At 40.6% G+C, this 20,453-nt stretch overlaps 1 protein-coding gene across 2 annotated transcripts in view; it reads right to left on the bottom strand.

Annotated features, from left to right (window-relative positions):
• TAC3 (tachykinin precursor 3) overlaps window positions 1–18,432 on the bottom strand; it is a 38,133-nt gene extending 19,701 nt beyond the window's left edge. For both annotated transcript variants that reach the window (XM_075591478.1, XM_075591477.1), the window contains exons 1-2: window positions 18,343–18,432; window positions 12,843–13,025 (exon numbers count right to left, since the gene is read on the bottom strand). In XM_075591478.1, coding sequence (XP_075447593.1) covers window positions 12,843–12,953 — 111 coding nt within the window. In that variant the 5' untranslated portion in view covers window positions 12,954–13,025; window positions 18,343–18,432. The remainder of the gene's footprint in view (window positions 1–12,842; window positions 13,026–18,342) is intronic.
• Between the last annotated feature and the right edge of the window lie 2,021 nt (window positions 18,433–20,453).

The following is a 20,453-nucleotide window of genomic DNA, read 5'->3' on the forward strand; positions in this document are numbered from 1 at the left end:
GCACCAAATGATTGCCACCTTAGGTAAGAATGTAGCATTGTACATTGTCACATGCTTTACATATAAAAGTAATAAGAAAAAAAGGGGGAATGTGCTTTAAATCTGAGGTCAGGTTTTTTTGTTTCTGTGCAACTATAGAAATCATTGTTACTCTAACTACTATCACAAATAGAGAAGTTAGGATATAAAAGTCAGCTTCAACTCTCTCTCACCGAGCAGTTACCTGATCTGGAAAATATGTGGTATATTTACATAAGTTGGCCAGCTGCAAATCTAGGGGAAATATGGAGCAAAACAACAGTGCCCGATTGCTCAAAGAAATCCCTTTCAAAGCAATTGGATTTTATGCTTTGATAAACTATCCACCTTTTGACAAACACAATTTTAACTTGGCAAAGTGATGTACTCTATCAAGTAATAACAAAAACAGAAATGCCCAGCGCAACATCCAAAGTGACACAACATATAGTACAATACTTCAGTGCTAATATGCTCATGAGTAAGTGTCATTTAGTTAAACCCTTTGGCCAAAGCGTTGTAAGCCTGCAGCCAACATCAAGGCATAACCAATTTGCAGGTCCTAACATTACCTGGTAAAATTCTCATGTACCGCTTTTTTTTTTTTGCTTGAGGGAGAAAGACCGTACTAGGTTTTTTATACACAGGGACATGATAAAAACTGCTAATTGGAAAGTGGGGCGGGGCGAGCTTAAACCCTGGGAGGAGGGGCCACACCTCCAAACAACAATAATTGCAATAACCCAGCAAGCTCAAGAACCCTAAAACCCACCCTCACATCATATGTGTGGTATATTTACAGAAGTTGGCCAGCTACAAATCTAAGGGAAATTTGGAGCAAAATAACAGTGCCAGATTGCTCAATGTAATCCCATTAAAAACAATTGGATTTTATGCTTTGATAAACTCTTCCCCTTTGGACAAACACAATTTTAGCTTGGCAAAGAGTGGGCAAAGTGTTCTCTCTATCAAGTAATGTTTTGTTCATATAGTAAGTATAGCCTTGTATTTGTTACCATTGTTTTTCATTCTAAATATTATTACATTCTCAATGTTCCTAGAGATTCTTATTGCAAATATGTAACTGCTTCTTGACGCATGCACAGGGGTAAAATAATGCTATCTAGAAAAGCCAATACTTTAAGCCATGTGAGATACATGGATGCTTTGTTTAGATAGCAAAGACTGGGTTAAGTAGCTTACTTGTTTATGACAACACGCTATCACACCAGAGCCAGAGCAATAGAAGTTAAGTTGTGCAGTTATTTCTAGAAATGTGCTCGGTAAATCTGTTAGTTGATAGAAATGACTCTGTGATTAATCCCTTCACTGCCAGAGGTAAATTTCAGACCATTCTTTGGCTAGAAATTGAAAAACTCGAATGCCTGGAGATAAAGGAATGGGGCTTCTCAATAAAGGTTAAGCCCAGCCTGCTGCCCAAATCCCCATCAGCCCAGACCCACTCCTCCTTTATACTGGGTATTGTGTAGCCCCTTTGCAAGGTACACTGCAATGTACAGTATTGTAGCCTCCTACCTCCATTTGTGCATTATAGTTCCTTTAATACCATATGGTTTGTGTAAGGGAGCCCATCTCCCTCTATACATGGTTTAGTTTTCACTTTATTTTTATGTACTTCAGTGTGTTATACAGGTAGCTCATTTTTGTATTGTATTGTGTAAATGGGTACTTTGTCTTTAAAATGTCCCTTGGCGGCAGGTGGCATGAGTAATTTAAGTGGCCACCTGCCACCTTGCTTTGTCACACTTCCCCACCTGGTGCACCCCATCACCAGAACGGCTGTGAAGTGCTGCACGTCCTGCCTTATTGTTGGAGAAGTCCGCATAGCCATCGTGGAAGTTGCATCGGAGCGTTACATCCCCGATCTGCCTGGGTATGCCGTGTGATGATTAGTCAGTTTAAGGGATCATTGGCCATTTCTGATTGGTTAGCAGGAATGCTTACCGTTTGGCTGCACAGTTAAAGCCCCAGACCCTCCCTATTGGTTAATTTTGAATGCTTGTCTGGATGGGGTGAAGCGTTGACACACCCTTACTACACCAAGGCCTATTGTCAGGTTCATCCTGATATGTTCTGGTCTGCAGTTCCCCTACACCTGCATCGGGAATGCTTCAGCTCCTGCCCTGACTGGGATCCCCCCTGCTGTTTCCTCTTGCTCTCTATTAGTATCCTTTCTGCGCCTTTCTGCCTGATTCCCTGCTTTATAGTTTCCTGTTTCTTTCTTGTCTTTGCCATTGTTTTGATTGCTACCTACCCATTCTTGCCCGACTCATGTGTGATTTCTGTCTGTCCCTTGTTTGTCCTGAATCTGTTTGGGTTATATTTAGTAATTTGTGATTAAAGGTCCTTCCCTATAGTTTGGCTTGTCCCAGTTCTGCTCCTTGTTTCAGTACTGTTCCTGTTCCTACTTACTTCGCCACCTGCCCTGACCTCTGCTAGTGACCCGTTTGCCTCTCTGTACCGGCCACTGAGATCCTCTCTTGCTTCAGACACCTTGGGTTTGTGACAGCTATGATCTCTGTCTGGAGGAACCAAGCTTCATGTGGCCCTCCTTTTTCATACTTTCTTTAGATTTTCCTGTGCAATCCCTTTTTGTTTATTGTTGTTGACTGTATTGTTAGCAATTTCTGTACTTTTAACATTGTATATTAAACACAGTAGTTTTATAGCTCTATTACCTGGCTGATTGTAAGCTCACGGGCTTGATGAAGCTACTCACTGCATTTACTGATACTTTTGAGGTTTGTGCCTGCAGCATTTTATTTCATTTATATTGTAAGGTTTTTGTTGGTACATTTTTTGGTGGGTGCTCCAGGAGCTCTGTGACCCATATCTTAGTGCAGGCCCCATCGACCCCAGAAACCACAATGTGTTTTTGGTAACGGCTGGGGTACCCCAGTGATAGGAGCAGATGGTACTACAGACAGCAGAGACCTGGGCTGTGCTCCTGGGTAGCCTTATTGGTGGTCACAGTTTGATGCACACTGTAGTACCTTGTGGTTTTGCATTTTTGTATGCATTTTTCATGTAACCAGTGCAGTCTGGCAGTCTATTCCCTGGCAGTCTGAGGTCCCAAGCGCTATTCCGGTTGGTGGAGTAAAGACACATTAGGTGGTGGTGTAAAGACACATTTTTCCAGTGACCTATGTATTAGATGCAAGTGGTCACGCCATTACATGACACCCCCAGGCTATCCTGACAAAGAGGGTTAGTTCCTCTGAAGTGCACCTTACTGTATGGTGTGATGCTGTAATAAAATATGTAGAAGGTATTCTCTATATTTGGACGTTATGTGTCCGGCGTCAATTGAAACCTTTCTTTACTATTAGCAAAATCTAAAGCCCTCTTAAAAATATTCAGCATCACTTCAGTTTTTAACCCCATTGCTGTCAGTGGGGTCTGGTAGTGAAGATATTGATTGTGCAGTCACTCTTAGGACCATAGTGAACTGTGAGGGTTTATTGTATATTACAGATTGAAATTTCCCATTGACTTCAGATGAAAACAGCCCAATCGTTCGCTAATATAGAATAAGCCCCTAATAGTTCCCCACAATAATTATCTACATATTTCATTTTTCAAAGTACACCTTGCAAGGTTCAAAGTTAAGGTGGCTTTAACTTATCTCAGCATTATTCAGACCCCTTTGCTATTTGGTCATAGATGTGATTATCTTATCATTGGAATGTGGCATGTGGCAAACAAGACTGACAATCACCACACTTCTTTCTAACTCCTTCCCAATGTGGTCCCAGATCACCACATTGAGGGAACAGGTCAGTAACATAGGGTCAGGATTATCAGCAGTAGGGAAAGTCAGCCCTGTATCCCCATGCCCCCTCCCCTGCCGGGCCTGGCAACCCCCTCAGTGGATCAGAAATAGTCCTGAGTAGAAATATGGTGCTCTAGAAAGAATACGGGACATTTACTGATTTTTCATGTAGATAAATGAAAGAGTTCCCATGTACAGTATTAATGACCACCAATAAATACAAAGGCCTGTGTACTGAAGATAGCACCTAACTGCGACTTTCATCAAAGAAAAGGCACAGCAACCAGGAATAGCAGCGTCATAGATTTCTTCAAATATATATATAATGTAACACAGCTTTGCATCTATGAGCAGTCCAGGAATAAGTCTTTTAAATGGCATAACACTCGCATGCATTAAGAGTCTTGCCGCTTGCTCTGCGTGTCATAAGGAAGTCTTTGGTGTGCAGATCCGCAAGTCTAAAATCTATTTACAAGAACATAATGTCCTAATAGAATCCCTTTATTATGTAGGGATATTTGAAAATCTGCCGCCCTTTGGCACTTAGCTGTGGCAGCCACCTCCTTGCTGCCACCCTCCTTCTCCTTCTGAATCGTAGCGTCAAATTACGCCATGGACGTCATCAACGTAACATCGCACGGCATCACGCTGCCATTCTAACACGACGTCATGATGTTATTTGACGCTGCAACACCGCGTTGCTATGGCAACGAGACACCGTGTGATGTCATGTTGGTGACACACGCGATATCATTTAACGCTGCAATTCGAAAGGGGGAGGGCGGCAGCAAGGCGGCGGCCACCAAAGTTAAGTGCCTTCCACTCAGGCCCGTTAGGCCAGAGAGCGTGGCAAATGTATATGGGGGTGGACATTTTTGTTACCCCAAAATGTTGCCACCTTAATGGTCTAAATGGGAAATCTGCCACTGGGGATAGATTTAGTTAAGTCTCTGATATTTATCAGGCTTTTATATTAAAGGTACATCAACAAGCATGTTTTAATAAATGTAAACATTTTTAGCAGTGTGATTAAAGTAATTATTCATATTTTGTTTATTTTATATAGTTTTGTTTAATAAAGTTGCACTTGTTTCTTGTGATGCGCGATGTGCGGGATGATGTGTTACGCTATGCAGGGTATCGTCACGCATGACGCAGTCTCTCAACGCTACCGGACCTGAAAGCATTAAATATGCTCAGTCACAGTTTGCATTTACACCTTTATAAAGCACCTCGGTGCGAAATGCGTAGGTGTTCTGTTTTTACCTCCATTTTTTACATGACTGAATACATTTTTTAATTTTTATTTCTTTTATTGGACTTCACTCTCTTAGCATTTTTTTTTGCATTGGTTGTACACTGCATCTCTCTATCCCCTCAGTGGACAAGCCTAGAGTTGCTAAAGGTAGGGATGTGGGTGGTGGGTGTCTCCTTTTTCAGTTAATTCTGGAATCTCAGCCCCTTTGTTCTAATGAGAAAATTAAATAATGAAAACCTGGACTGGTTCATCCTCTCCACCTGAAGTGTGTGTAAATGCCACACCTACACTGATCTATGGGTATATTTATTTTAAGCAATAATCCATTCAGGACAGGGCATTACTGCCCTATTTAAGCCACCCGGGGCATTAATGGCCAGGTAATGCTCTGTCCTGAGGGTATTATTACTATTCTAGGGTACATTTTATTATCATTATTACATTTGGTGCGTTAGAAGCTTTTTTCAATGAATGGATGAGAAACAGTCCATTTTAGTTGAGAAATGTTACTGTGTTCGTTCTCCAATGTTTAATACAATGGTTCCTGTATATGGAGCCCATAGAAATTAGTCTAAATAAATTTTCAAGGGCCTGCCTCTGAAGGCCTTTGTGGCTCAAGTTACGACAACACCCAGCTCCCCCCCCCCCCCCACCCCCCTCGCCCTCTTCAAAGGCCTCCATAATAACTGAATTTGCAGATCCGCTGCATCTAGCAAAAGCTTCCGTGGTAGATCTGCCTTCCTCCTCCGAAAGTCTCTGTGACTCAAGCTAGCAGTCCATGAAGATATAGAGAGGTCTGCATAATGGGTGGAGCAGGCCTTGAAATCTCTGTGGGCTTCGGAGGAGGGGCGGAGCAAGGCTTGATCTGTCGGAGGCCTTTAGGTGAGTTGTGAGATAGTCAGTTCCCAGGAGCTGCAGTTAGATCAATTGGGTGCCGGTTTAAGATATTTACATATATTTTTCTATTTAATATAGTGCTGCATGGTTTAATATAACTTTTTATTTTCTTTAAAATAGCTTCCTTTTTTAGATTGTAAGATCCTTGTGGCACATTCTCCCTTTGCCTTATGTTATCATTTACCTGTTACACTTATCCCGATTGTTTGTAATACATTTACTTTGTATTAAAACGTTGTAAAGTGATGTGTACATTGTTGGCGCTATATAAATACATATATATATATATACATATATATATATATATTTTAATATGGTTTATAAAATTGCAGTCATTCTTGGATTATTAATGCCCGGAACATTTTCTTGGTAAACCATCATTTTGTTTAAAAAAAAGAATGTGTGTTAGGTAGCACTCCACCCAAAAAAAATATTGGTAAATAGCAATTAATAGAAAACTGAGTGGTGCACGGGAGCAAGGAGGCACCTCATATCCCCCAAAAAGGAAGCAACAATATATACAAAACGCCCCGAGCACACAAATGAGGAAAAGCAGACAAACTTGTCAAAAATAGAATCTAATGATATATTTGTGAATAAAGCAGATACAAAGTCAATCCCAGCACAGGCAAGGAGAGTACATCTCATGGAACAAGCTAACAACAATGAAGGGAGAGGAGGGAAGGAGGGAAAACAAAAGGAAATGTAACAAACATAGGGGGGTGCCCTATATCACCTCAATTTATTCTTGTGTACTGTGCTTTTTTGTTGTTTTTTTGTTACGTTTCCCTTTGTTTTCCCTCCTTCCCTCCTCTCCCTTCATTGTTAGCTTGTTCCATGAGATGTACTCTCCTTGCCTGTGCTGGGATTGACTTTGTAGCTGCTTTATTCACAAATATATCATTAGATTCTATTTTTGACAAGTTTGTCTGCTTTTCCTCATTTGTGTGCTGGGGGCCTTTTGTATATATTGTTGCATCATTTTGTTTAGACTTGACCCGCCCCCCCCTCTCGACATATACAGTAGTACTGTTAGATAAACAAACATACACAGCGTGATTGTTCTAACATAGGGGTCTCCGACCGGTCAATTGTGAGAGACAGGTAGCTCGCCAGCTCCCAGTGCCACTGTCCTGCTGGGTCAGGTACGTCAATTCATCCTTCAGCTTCTCCTCAATGCCCTGATGGAAAGCAGCCTTCAAAGCCCCCTCGTTCCAATCGGTCTCCGCTGCCAGGGTTCTAAACTCAATAGTATATTGCTCCATAGTGCAAGAGCCTCGTTTTAACTGTAGTAGTGCAAATTCAGCGGAAGCCGCACGGCCGGGGGTATCAAAGATTGTCCGGAAGGTTTGCATGAAAGCGACGAAATCTCCAACAAGGGAGAGGTGATGCCCAAGCATTGGTCAGGATCCGGGGCTCCCTTAGGACCACAGATACTGGTGCAGCGTCATGAGCTAAAGGCGCGAGCATAGATGGGGTCATGCTGGGGTACTGAGGTGGCTGCACAGGGTCTGCAGCATAGCGGAGATTGAATCCAGTTTCTGATCCAGCAAAGCTAGATGGATGGAATGGGTTCCCGGAAGCTGGCCCTGATAGGAAACGGCATTTGCTACCTCTGCGGGGTCCATTGCGTGGCTCGTGCAACGTGTAATGTTCCTGGCTGCAAGACAGGATACAGACCCGCAGAGCAGAGGTAGGGAATAATACACCGACCTTGGCCTGGGATCAGAGGCCTGGGATGCAGGGGTATCAGGGATGCAGGTATCAGGTCTGGTTCAGAAGTCAAGGCAGGTGGAAGGCAAAGGGTACTCAGGTCCGGTTCCGAGGTCGAGGCAGGTGGCAGGCAAAGGGTAGTCAGGTCCGGTTCCGAGGTCGAGGCAGGCAGCAGGTCAACCAAAGGCAAGGGAGAGCTCAGGCAGGCTGATTTCCTGTCAGGGGAGTATGGTCAGGATTTGCCAGGAAGCAAAATGGCCATGGTGGCTTCAGACCAGATGATGTCTCTTCCTGTCAGCATTCATCCTGAATGATCAGACAGATCCCTTATAGCATCACTGTCACATCATACTTTTGAGCTGCTCACTGCTCACACATGTAGCTAATCTAGCTATTAGCATATCTCGCAGGTATCTCTGGTGTGGTCCACAAGGAACATTAAACTGTCGACTAGGAAGTATACAGGAATCAACGCTCGTTTTGGTGCTACTGTATACGATGTATATGCACAAAATGGCTACGGTATGACAGAACGGTGACACAAATATTCACTGTGCCATCTGCCAGAGTGCCAGACACATACGGAGCTGAAATACTTTATTTTAAAATAAATAAAACTCTGCAAACTGCAGGAAGTGATTCCGTTGGCTTCCAACAGCACACAACGTGTTATTTGGTCTAAGTCTAAGGCACCTTATGAGGATTGGGATATGGTGTCAGACCCAACAAGATCAGAAGTTGATCCCACACAACCTCTGTTATAATCAAAACCCAAACCAGTCTTTGCTCATGTCCTCTCCTTAAATCTGTCTCTTGGCATTCCTTCACGTTTTGGATCAACCACAAAGTTCTCCTCCTTAACTTCAAGTCTCTTCATTAGTTTGCTCCTCCCTACATATCAGCTCTGATTTCTCACTTTTCATTCCCCTGCTTGTCCTCTGCGCTCCACCCAAAACTGTCTCCTTTCCCCCCTTCACCTCTACTGCTTTGTGAATAGCTGCACATGCAATATTGCTCTAAAAGAGCACTTAACCAGCATTAATGCACGTATCGAAGCTTAATAAATTGGCCCTATAGCCCTCAGTACATATTATTACTTTGTGTTTGAAGCCCTTTCAAGGTTACAATCAACAAAATAAACATCCTTTGGCGGAATTCTGTTAGTAGACAGTATGCACTGTACCCCATCCCCTTGCTTAGCTCACACTGCTAAATCTGCGGCCTAGAAAATAAGTTGTGGGTTCTAGTCCTGTTTGGTCTGACACCATTGAAGTAATTAGGTTGGTGCCTTAGGCTTATCAACTCTATATAGTTGACATGAAAATCCTTTTAGGACGTGTGGAACTGGAGACACTACTATATTGAAAGTTTCTCTCATATTAATCCAAATTCGGCTTTTTTATCAATCCTGGATTGTATTCAATGACAGATTTATAAGTACCCACAGACAGACATTGGTGCAGAGGACAGAATTAGTCAAAACAGCCCACGGATTTAAATTGCCAATCACATGTTTTATATTCTACAGGAAGTGCAAACGTAATAGCAATTTTTCCATAAATTATTAAAACCTGAATAAAAATATCTTGTTTCTTACATTGTGATGGTACACAAAGTCACTGGTTCCATAATGAGACCACCATGAGCAATGGGATATATTTCTTAAGCGGTGATATTCCATAAGTCACCCATTTCAGTTAAAGGATTGTAACGTACTGTATCTTCTGGTACCAAGATGCATCTTATGGAGTCACACTGCTTAGTAAATATGGCCCTAAATGGAAAAAAAAGCTGGAAGGCTTTTTTGAAATTTGTTTTACACTATTTCATCACATACATGGTTATTATTATGTACAGACGCAGAGACATTTTTTATCCCAACATATCACACAAGCGAGAACAATGCATCTGATACATCTGTAGTCAATTAAACAGTAAAAAAAACAAAAAAAAAAACCTTGAATAGTTATTTACCATTTTATACTGTATGTGTGTTTCCACTGAGAGTGGTGCAAATTAGGGTCTCATGAGGGGCAGGTGCACTCCTCTATTTCAAATCAAATGGTAACTACAGGTCAGGATTATCCTCTAACTCACGGGTGCGCAAACTTTCCCCGCTGTGCCCCCCTGCCTGTTCTTCCACCCCCTCCCCCCTCCCTGCTCACATCCCCCTCCATGCTCACATTCCCCTCCTTACCTTGTCTTCAGCGTCAAATGACACTGTGGGTCATGTGACGTTACGTTGCCATGGCAACGCGTCGCCGAAGATAAGGTAAGGGACGTTGCAGAGGCCTCACGCGATCCCCCTGCATTTAATTTAAAAGCCTTGGGGAAGAGCACGGGATCTCTGCAACTGTCGGTGCCGCCCCCCCCCCCCCAACCCGAAAAATCTTCTGCCCCCCAGTTTGCGCACCCCTGCTCTAACTTGTATCCTTTTAAGGTGTACTCAAACATAACGGTTCCAAGAAAAAATAAATAATTGTCTAAATTGCAGTTACATGTCTTTTCAATTACTGGATTGTGAAATCATCTGGTAGTTGTCAATTTTAGAGAGACATCCGTTTTAAAACGGGTTCCTCTTTACTACAGATGGGTGAAACTGTAAAAATCCGTTTCCTGTAAATCCCTGAGCTTTCCGTTCAAAAATCCGTTCTGCGGTGTCAAATCTGTCGCCGGATTGTTCCAGCTTAAATCCGTGCGCATGAATCCAAAACCGCCATTTGGACACAGTCTGCTAGTGCATTTTAAGAATCCAAGCTGCGGATTCAGCAATGTGAATCTGCGGATTGGATTCTTAAAATCCACCAGCGGATTGCGTATCTGTGGATCACATTGCTAAAATCCACCAGCGGATTGTGGAATCCGCGGATTTGAATGTCGGTGATTAAAAAAAAAAAAAAATCGTAAAAGACAAATTGCCATTTTTTTTTTATTTTGACATCCAGCCACAAATTTCAGTTCAATGAGAAAATGGACTTTGGCCTATCAAATTAAGTCACAGAGATATCCATATATTGAGTAAATTATGTATCTATTATGTAGATTTCCTGGTGCATAACTAATGCAGTGCTGAGGCAATAACACAATATTTCAAGTAACAAAACTGAAATGTGATTTTTTTTGGTTCTGTGCAGTTTTGTTGGATGAGAATTGCACCAAAGAAATTCTGATGTGTTGCATGAGACAAGGGTTTGAGGGATCTGGTGTGCAGGTAAACAAGAAATTATTTTCTATCTTTGCCATGAACAGATTTGGTTATTGGGATGCCATATTTGTGATGCAGGTGTCTTCCCCAATTGAGCAGTAATTGTGCATAAGCATGAATTTGGTAAGTTTTATAACAGTTTCTGTGGGTAGATCTGGTTGTTGAGCTCTTTAAATAAATATAATGACTCAATCTAAAGATCCTCAGTGAATGTGCCAACCACACCAACACACCAACCACACCAACATACCAACCACACCAACATACCAACCACACCAACCACAAGAACACACCAACCACACCAACATACCAACCACACCAACATACCAACCACACCAACATACCAACCACACCAACCACACCAACACACCAACATACCAACCACACCAACATACCAACCACACCAACACACCAACCACACCAACACACCAACACACCAACCACACCAACATACCAACCACACCAACACACCAACCACACCAACATACCAACCACACCAACATACCAACGCACCACACCAACAGATTAACCACACCAACCACACTAAAACACTACCACACTGGAAATGGAATCCAGTGGGGGAAGAAATAGACGATCACTGCTGAAAATAAGGCTGGATCGCTCAGAGGTCAATTAAAAATGTATTTATTGGGCAGTAGGCAACATTATAAAAAATGAGAACTAGCAGAAAGAACTCTGATGCGTTTCACGCATGTGTGCGCTTTATCAAAGATCACTCTTTTTTCAGCAGTGCACTGCCTTTTTCTTCCACCACTGGATTCCATTTTCCGGTTCGCAATTGTGAGCACGGAGCACACTACTGCCGGACACCATCAACATGGTTGTGAGTTAAAGGACTTTTATACACTTTGTTGTGTTTGAACTTTATCCCAGGAGATTGTACTGTATTTTGTATGTTGTGAGGGGATCAAAGTCTGTCGTATTCTTCAAGGCAGTGAATTGATTATTACAGAGTGATCATCTTCAGTGGTAATGGTAGATTTGGGGGATCTAAAGCAGACACTGCCATAGCTAATAATACATTGTCAGTCATGGCACTTCTGTTGTTATTACCAAGGTGTACATTATACTGTAGTCTCCTTTAACCAATCAGGGTAGGCAGTTCTTCAAAAAATGAACGGTGTACACCTGATTATTTTGTATCTCAGTTCTCTTATTCCTGTTCATGTATCAAAGTCTCTTGACTGCAAAACTAGGGCAATAAAAAGCATAAAATCTCCATCGCTACATTCAATGATGTTGGCGGCACAATTCTCATTATAAAATTTGCAGCCAAGAAACTTTGATAACTAACCCCACCAGTTTAGCTTGCTCATGTTTTTCTATTACAATTAGACTTTGCTTGCCTTTAACATATTCACATAATTCATAGTAAATCCTCCATCGATAATCTGTTTTGTAGAAATAAGGGTGTAAAAACATTTTTGTAGGGTTTTTAAAAATGCCTGCTGTTGGAATGATCCCACTTCTTTATAACTTAGCTGTGGTAACTTCAGCTTTAGAATTGTTTCTGCATTCTTTCTTACAGTAAGTTAGACATGAGACACTTAATACGCCTTACAATGCAGTATAATGGTATGCGAAAGTCAGATTAGTTCCTATGTTTTCAGCAGTTTGACTTCCAACAAAACACTGAACATATTTAATATAATTAACAAAATGTTCAAGCACTACAGAAGGTGTCACATGCCATGTGCATTTATTTTATTTAAAATTCAATATATGTTTCTAGGTCAGATAGCTGTTTGACCCTTTCACTGACAAAGGAGTCAACATTACTGGCCCCGCTGCAACTGGCTCTTTTTCACTATGCTTTAAAGTCACTTCTCCATGTTAGGAAGCGTCTGAGTTCCATTCATTTGGCTTCATTTAATTCATAGCATATTTTAAAAAAAGGCTAGTAAATAGTGTTAGTAGTGCCATGCCTTGCATCCTACCTTGAGCTGTGCATCTGAGCCCTCTGTCTCCTGGGGCTCTCCGCAGTTTCCGTGGCACGTGCTCACCACCATCAGGAAAAGGATTGTGAGGCCAATAGCAGAACTCCTCATTCTCTTACAGGTGCTGGGGTATTGACAAAACTTATTTCTTGTACCTTTTATAGGATGCAGCTGAGGAAGTCACTGGGGATCATAGAAAGAGAGGGGTTGAGTGTCCCTGCTGGTTATGGCCATAAAATATGTGCTTGAAATCGTCTCTATGAGACCTGGGCAATGTCACTTTGCAGCTTTCAACCAAAATTAGATTGTAAGTTCTTCAGGATAAAACATTTTTTACATTGAATACCTAGCATTGAACATAGGAAGAAGAAGAAGAAGAAGAAGAAGAAGAAGAAGAAGAAGAAGAAGAAGACTATGTATAAAATGATTGTTATTTAAGATTAGTACGATAACTTATATGACATAAAACAAACAAAGAACACGCTATGAACACAAGTCTATACAAGTAGTTTCATGTTAATACAATACAGGTTACATGCATAATATATAAATACTACCTTATTTGTATGAGAAAAATGGATCACTTTAAAGACTAAGATTCTTGGCGCACTGCATGAGTTGTATATGCACCAGTAATTGTCTACATTGCCTGCTATGGCTCCTGACAGTTATACATCCATGTAAGGATGGAACATCTCCATTGCATAAAAATCTCAGGTCAATCAATGCTAAAAAACAGCCAACAAAAATGGAATCTAATGGTTAAGCTGTGACAAAGTACCAACAGAGTCATTTGTGTCAAGCCTCTCTTTATGTCCAAGTATCAATGCACAACAATGTTTCCCTGATAAAAACTGTACTGTACTTGCATATTACAAGTGGATGTGTCAGTAGCTGTGTCTTGAGCTGAAATGTTTCTCCCTTTTTTCTCATCAGGTCTTCGCCTTAACATCTCAAGCATCAAAGTTAAGAAATAAGAAACAGGTTACATTGGACGCAGACACATTCATAAGAAAATAGAACAATAAATAACTTGATGTGATGTAGTCACAATGTGTGGAAATTAAAATTAACTTTGTGTAAAGAAAAATGGACATGGAGTGAGTAAAATTTCTAAACTAAAAGCTATCCAACACTTGTATACGTAATAAGGGAAAGCTAACCAATCACAATCAAAAACATGAAAAAGCACACAATATAGACAAAGTGGGACTAAAATAATGTGAGTTAATAAATAGTCCTTGTCGAGTCCTTTATGTAGTGAAACTCCCCTTGTGTTTGCAGCTTTAAAAAAAAACCCAGCTGTATAAATAGAGAAACAGAGAGCACAAAAAGATAGACTATAAGGTAATACTGGGGAAAGAATTGCACGCAAAGTAAAGAACAGTAAAAAGATCTACTGTGTCAGTTTTTATTCAATGAAGCTTGGTGTAGAATGTGAAAGCACCGCGCGCAATCGTACAGGGGCAATTGCGTGACTATTACAGCACACAGCACACTAAGTGGCAATCAGAGCGAACTGCAACTGGCCCAATGAGTTTCGTGGTGCTCCACTTCATTAGATGTTCTTGGGCCAGTTGCAGTTTGCTCTGATTGCCACTCAGTGTGCTGTAATAGTCAAACAATTACCCCTGTACAATTGCGTTTGGTGCTGCGTCTTTCTACACTGAGCTTCCTTGTAGTTAGTGGGCAGCACAAACAGCAGCACTGACCGAGACAAAACATGGGGTAACTCAGAAGTACTAACAATGTTCCACATAAGCTAAAGTGCTATAGATCCATTTGATTTTTCACTTTGTGAGTGCAATTATTTTTATTTGGCAATACTAGCTATGGTGTGTTCTTTACACTTGTATTCTATTTATACAGCATGCAGAATAAAAAGTTAGAAAAGAGAGAAAGCGAAAGAATTGCTTATCAAAGTCTGCTAGCTACTGTACAAGACTGGAGCCAAATAATAACATGAAACCAATTCACTCTTTTGCTGCCATAAGGTCCTGCAACGCTTTACAGGCTTCTCTGGCAGCAGAAGGGATACAGGGCATACAAACATACTGTTTAAAGAGCAATGAGGGTTTTTTTCTTCAACAAATCTAGTGCAGCCAGAAGCCTTTTATAAATAACTTAACCAAGTTACTTACAGTATGTAGCAACATCAAGTATGTAGCGCTTTTGATTTTCTTTTGTTTTATTCACTTTTTTTATGGTTTAATTATGGAGGCTATTTAGGGTATTAAGGAAGGAAATAATAACATTGTATTTGTTTTTTTTTTAATTCAATGTACTTATTGTTTTTCAGTCATTTTTAATTAGATGAACAGACATAACACAAGAAATTGAGGTTCTCCCACAGTGCAGTGATTACCACTGAGGTTTATTAAATAAAGGGAAATAGATTAAGGCAGAAGTTTGCTTTGCACTTTTCAGCATGTTTAACTGTCACTAGAGCAGGGAAAACAGCTTATTAATCCCATATACATTATCAGCAAGGAAAATATTACAAGCAAAGGCACTATGCCATTTTTCCTCTTATGTCACTCACATTGTCACCAATAATACCCCCTTTCATTTATTTCCTCACTCTTTCTCTCTATCACTTTCTTGTTTTCCGCGTCACCTTCTCTCTTATGTCTCTCCATCTTATTACAATTTGTTGTATGCATTTTCTTTCGTTCTGTGTCCTTACATCTATCTCTTCCACATAGGGATGGAGATAGCAAAAAAAACTATCACCCCATCTCTTCTTCACACTCCCTCTGTGCGGCTCACACTGTGCAAAGGGAAGGATCATCAATGTATCGGTACTGAAGAGATATTAAATGCTCCAGTAGTACAAAAGTTAAACTTCGTTGTTGGCACTTGTAGTTACATTTAGTGTTTGCAGCCTGCATTAGTTACTTGCTTGTCTAGACCTGTTCCAGATAATATTGTAATGCAATTCATCCCAAAACCAGTAATAAACTACATGAACACATAAATAATACTGTACGTTTATCCAGCCTCTGCATTTATCGTTCTTTTATTCATTTTGTTATTATCTCCCTTCCCTTCTTTTCACCCGCGCTTTTATTTAGACTTTCCATTATTCCTATTTTTTTTATATATTACATTTTTCAATTCTTTCCATTTTTGCTTTTGCTTGTGTTTTCGGGTTTGCTATCTCTCCATTCTACTCTCTATTTCTCCGTGCATCTTAAACGGCATCTATCCTTTAAATGGGCTGTTCATATTTAATTTATACCTTTTCCTTTCTTTCTGGTGCGTTAAAGCTGCACAATGCAATATCCTACAGTACAGATGCAGTGGCCGTTATTTTAAGGCATCACGGCGCCGTTTTCGTGTGCGCTGCTGTACTCCACGCGGCATGAGCGCAGGCAATCGCCCCAGGCATGCGCGTTTATCGCGGTTGCTTTGTTTGAATTTTATGGATTGTGTGCAATTAGATGCAATGAAATGAATGAATTGTAATGTGTACAGTACTGTGCTACTGTGTCAATTTCAGGTGTTTAAAAGCCGGAACACTAAAATGCCATTTTCTGCACTCGCCTGCACTCGCGTCTTAAGGCGGTACGGTTGGAAGTAATCCCGCGCCATCACATTGGTATTCCAAGGTATAAACCGCGTGATTTCGGAAAATTATGGCCGCTGCATCTGTACATGAGTGTTTTTTTTTTCATTTTTAAATAAATCAGTTCTATGCTATGAGAAAATACTTGTAGCATTTTTTTTAACAACTCTGAATTACATTTTTAATGTATTATAATGTAACCAGCCTTTTTTGTTTCTATAGCAGCCATTTACAAGATCACAACCCCTTCCTCTTCTGAAACAGAATACTCCTCTGCAGTCATTTAATGAGCCCCTGAGCCGAATCTTCGCCGATTGATCACAGGAGAATGGATCAATCGGCAACTTAGCTAATTACTGATCATTGTGTGTATTGTATTGATGCACATATTAAAGGGAACAAAAAAAATGCGCAGCTTGGGCTGCTGCTTTAATAAGAATGGTTTCTACCTGTGCTTGCTCAACATTTTGGCTTTTCTTTTCAGGCTCTCTTTACCCATTTAATGTAATTTATTTGAATCCCTTTCACTTTTTCTTTTCTCCTAATTTCTTTCTTCTTTTGCTCTCCTATGCTCATTCTCTCTCCCCTTTTCTATCAACTGATCTTTCATTTTAATGGTGCTTCCCAATATGTGCATGTCTGTCTGTCTGTCTGTCTGTCTGTCTATCTATCTATCTAATCTCTCTCATCTCTCTCTCTCATTTATCTACCTCTCTATCCTTTCTATCTATATCTTTCATCTGTCTGTCTGTCTGTCTGTCTGTCTGTCTGTCTGTCTATCTATCTATCTATCTATCTATCTATCTATCTATCTATCTATCTATCTATCTATCTATCTATCTATCTATATCTCTCATCTCTCCACCTCTCTATCCTATCTATCTATATCTTTCCTCTGTCTGTCTATCTATCTATCTATCTATCTATCTATCTATCTATCTATCTATCTAATTTATCTATCTGTCTATCTATCTATCTAATCTATCTATCTCTCTTCTATTATCATATATGATATTATTTCGGTTCCACAGGTTGTCTGTCAAATGCTAAAGCTAAAATGAATCTGACACTTTACTTAAAACGTTGTTGAGCACTAGCTTTAGCAGTATGTCTTGCTATTGAAGAATGATAAAGTTTGCAAAACATTTAGTACTGTACAAGAAGACAACCCCCTCTCCCCTAAGGAAATACAAATGCTATTTTTCTGAAGAATAGAGATGTTCCATGTTAGGGGCAGAGGTTTGCAGTCCTCAGGCAAGATACTGAAGGAAGAGTAAATACAATTTGCAAAGCCATTTGATACAAGGAAAGCACGTTAGCTTTTTAAAACAATAAAGAAAGGATGCCAACGTGCTTATTAAGAAATACAGGAATATTTCAGATATTTGTTATCATACTGAATACATGTAAATACTTTGACATTAAAAAGCCTATTTGTGATAGTTAATTAACCCTCTCAGCACAAAGTGTGCATGCAACACATTGCAAAGCATGGGTGCTTATAGACAAGATTTTTACACAGTACACATCATAACTTTTTTCACTGCCAGAGAATGCTGAATTGCATTCATCGCTCTTTTGTCGGGAGATAGGGTGATATTTTTCCGTGCTGATTATTTACACAGGTGCAATCAGCTCTGCAAAAACTAAATGGGAGTGCTTTTGGAGGTGTGCCTCTTTATCAACACATTTTCAGTAGGTATAGGGGATTTACATGACAATGTAGAGCACATTACTTAAGTATGCCCCGATCATGGCTCAGCAAATGCCCCACTTGGTGTTTCTGTATAAAAGGTGAGAAACAGTTTGCTGGCTGGTTGCTCTAGCAATGAGTCAAAGGATACTCTTTAAATGAGAGCAGTGGCTAAAGTTATTGCTCCGCAACAGCCCTCCTAGATACGGAATGAGCGGAGTTCAAGCTGCTTACTGTACCTGTGTGTGCTGGTGTCACGCTGCTCCTCTGCTCCTCTGTGTTGGTAGAGAGCTGTGAGCTGCCTTCAGGAGTCTGAGCTGCGATCCGAGCCTTTAAATACAGACACGAATCCTTGGCAATGAGATGTTCCTGTCACTCAATCCTTTTCTCCCGGTGTTTTTTTTTTTTTTTTTGTCTAACTCATCTGTTCTTGCTCCCTCCCACTCTCCTTCCCGGTCTCTGTCTCGCATCCTTTCTTTTTTTTTTAAGAGTTAATCATGAATCATTTCTTCTTATCATTTTAACCCTTTAGTCACATTCCCTCCTACCGTTCTATTCCGTACCCTTCCCATCCAACTCTCTCTTTCACCCCTTCATACACAATTGTATTCCTTCACACTTCTGTTTTATTTCCTTTATGAACATACTGTAGTTTCTTTCTTGGAGGCACATTTGTGACATGATTACTCTCCTTTAGCTAACAATATGTTCATTTATAACACTGCACTGTGCTGTACATTGCATCTCTCACAGAGTTTTGAAGGAGCAACAAGTCACTGCCCCATCATTCTTATAGTCTTCGTGGTACATGGAGATGGGAAAACTTGTCACAATCTGATCTGTAGAGTTTTCACTAGAACCCGATCCGCACATGGAAATCCAATGGTGGATTGGTCACTAATAAATTCGGGCGGATATATCCTATTCTGCATCGGACCCTGAAAAATGGGAGAGCAGAGGAGAGAGAGAGACATACCTATTCTCTTAGAGTCCCAAGTCCTATAGATAGATATAGATCCCCTCAACCCTCCCTCCAAATAACATATGGATAGACACTTGTGCCCCAAAACGAGTACACCATAGATACCTGGGAGATATGCTAATGACATATGCAAAGTGTATTTAAATAACTCACACCCCAGACTTCCTAAAAATATTTACATAAGAGCTATATCAACTAGTCTAAGGCACCTTGTGAGGAAGGGGGTACTGGTGTCAGGCCCAACAGGATCAGAACCCCTAACTTCTGCTATTTGGGGCAGCAGTTCTAGCAGTAAATTAAACCAGCCGCTGGGTAGATCCACTGTTACAACATACTCTTGAGCTCTACAGCACACTGCTCATATCTTTTGCCCCCTGACTTCCTTTTAAAACAAACCACTTCCACTTCTTGGTTGCTAGTTCAGTGTGCCTCGTGCACAGAAAGGAGCACATCTGGGAGATATGTTAATAGCCGGATTAGATACAGGTGCTCCAATGTATTCTCGCTCTCTCCCTCCTGCAAAACCCATATTACAGGGCTTGGAATCCACAAACGGATGTGGGGGTTTTTTTTTATACCCAAAACCATCTGCGGATTATCAGTGATAGGAAAAAAAAACGAATCTGCCTTTTTGAGACAGATCCGCTGAAATCCACGGATGAAAGTAACTTGCGAAATTGAATTTCTGCAAAACATTTACCCATCTCTAGTAATATAATAATATGATTAGCGCTGCTAGTTTTATGTAGTGCTTTACAGAGACATTTTGCAGGCACAAGTCCCTGCCCCATAGAGTTTACAATCTATGTTTTTGTGCCTGAGGCACAGGGAGATAAGGTGACTTGCCCAAGGTCACAAGGAGCCGACACTGGGAACTCTCAGTGCCAGTCACTGAGCCACTCCCCACTCCCCACTCCCCACTCCCTCTCTAGGTTTACAGCTTGAGACAGAATAAGATAAAACAAGTAGAATATCACTGTTTTTCTATTTGCAAGCCTACTTTTCAACTTGGAGGAATCAGTCTCTCATTTTTTTTATCCTAACAGAAATGCACTCTAAACATCCTAAAATAGTCGTCCTCTTGTTTAAAGTGACTGTTTTTCTACAACCAAGCAAGCCACCACTTTTTTTTATTACTCTTACAGTACAGCTCTAATTATACTTTGATGGGACAACGAATACCTCAGTTATAGAAAGCAATGGGAGCTTGAGACCACTGAGAGGTTGAGTAAGTGCATTGTGTGACAATAAATGATGAACACTCTAGAGTCTAGAACTTGAAATGCATATCTCTTCCAGAATTTCTCACCTCACTCTAATATACCTGATATCTCCCCATCATTGTATTGTATTGTATGTCTTTATTTA

This window comes from Ascaphus truei, chromosome 3, assembly GCF_040206685.1.
Source record: "Ascaphus truei isolate aAscTru1 chromosome 3, aAscTru1.hap1, whole genome shotgun sequence".
NCBI classification, from domain to species: Eukaryota; Metazoa; Chordata; class Amphibia; order Anura; family Ascaphidae; genus Ascaphus; species Ascaphus truei.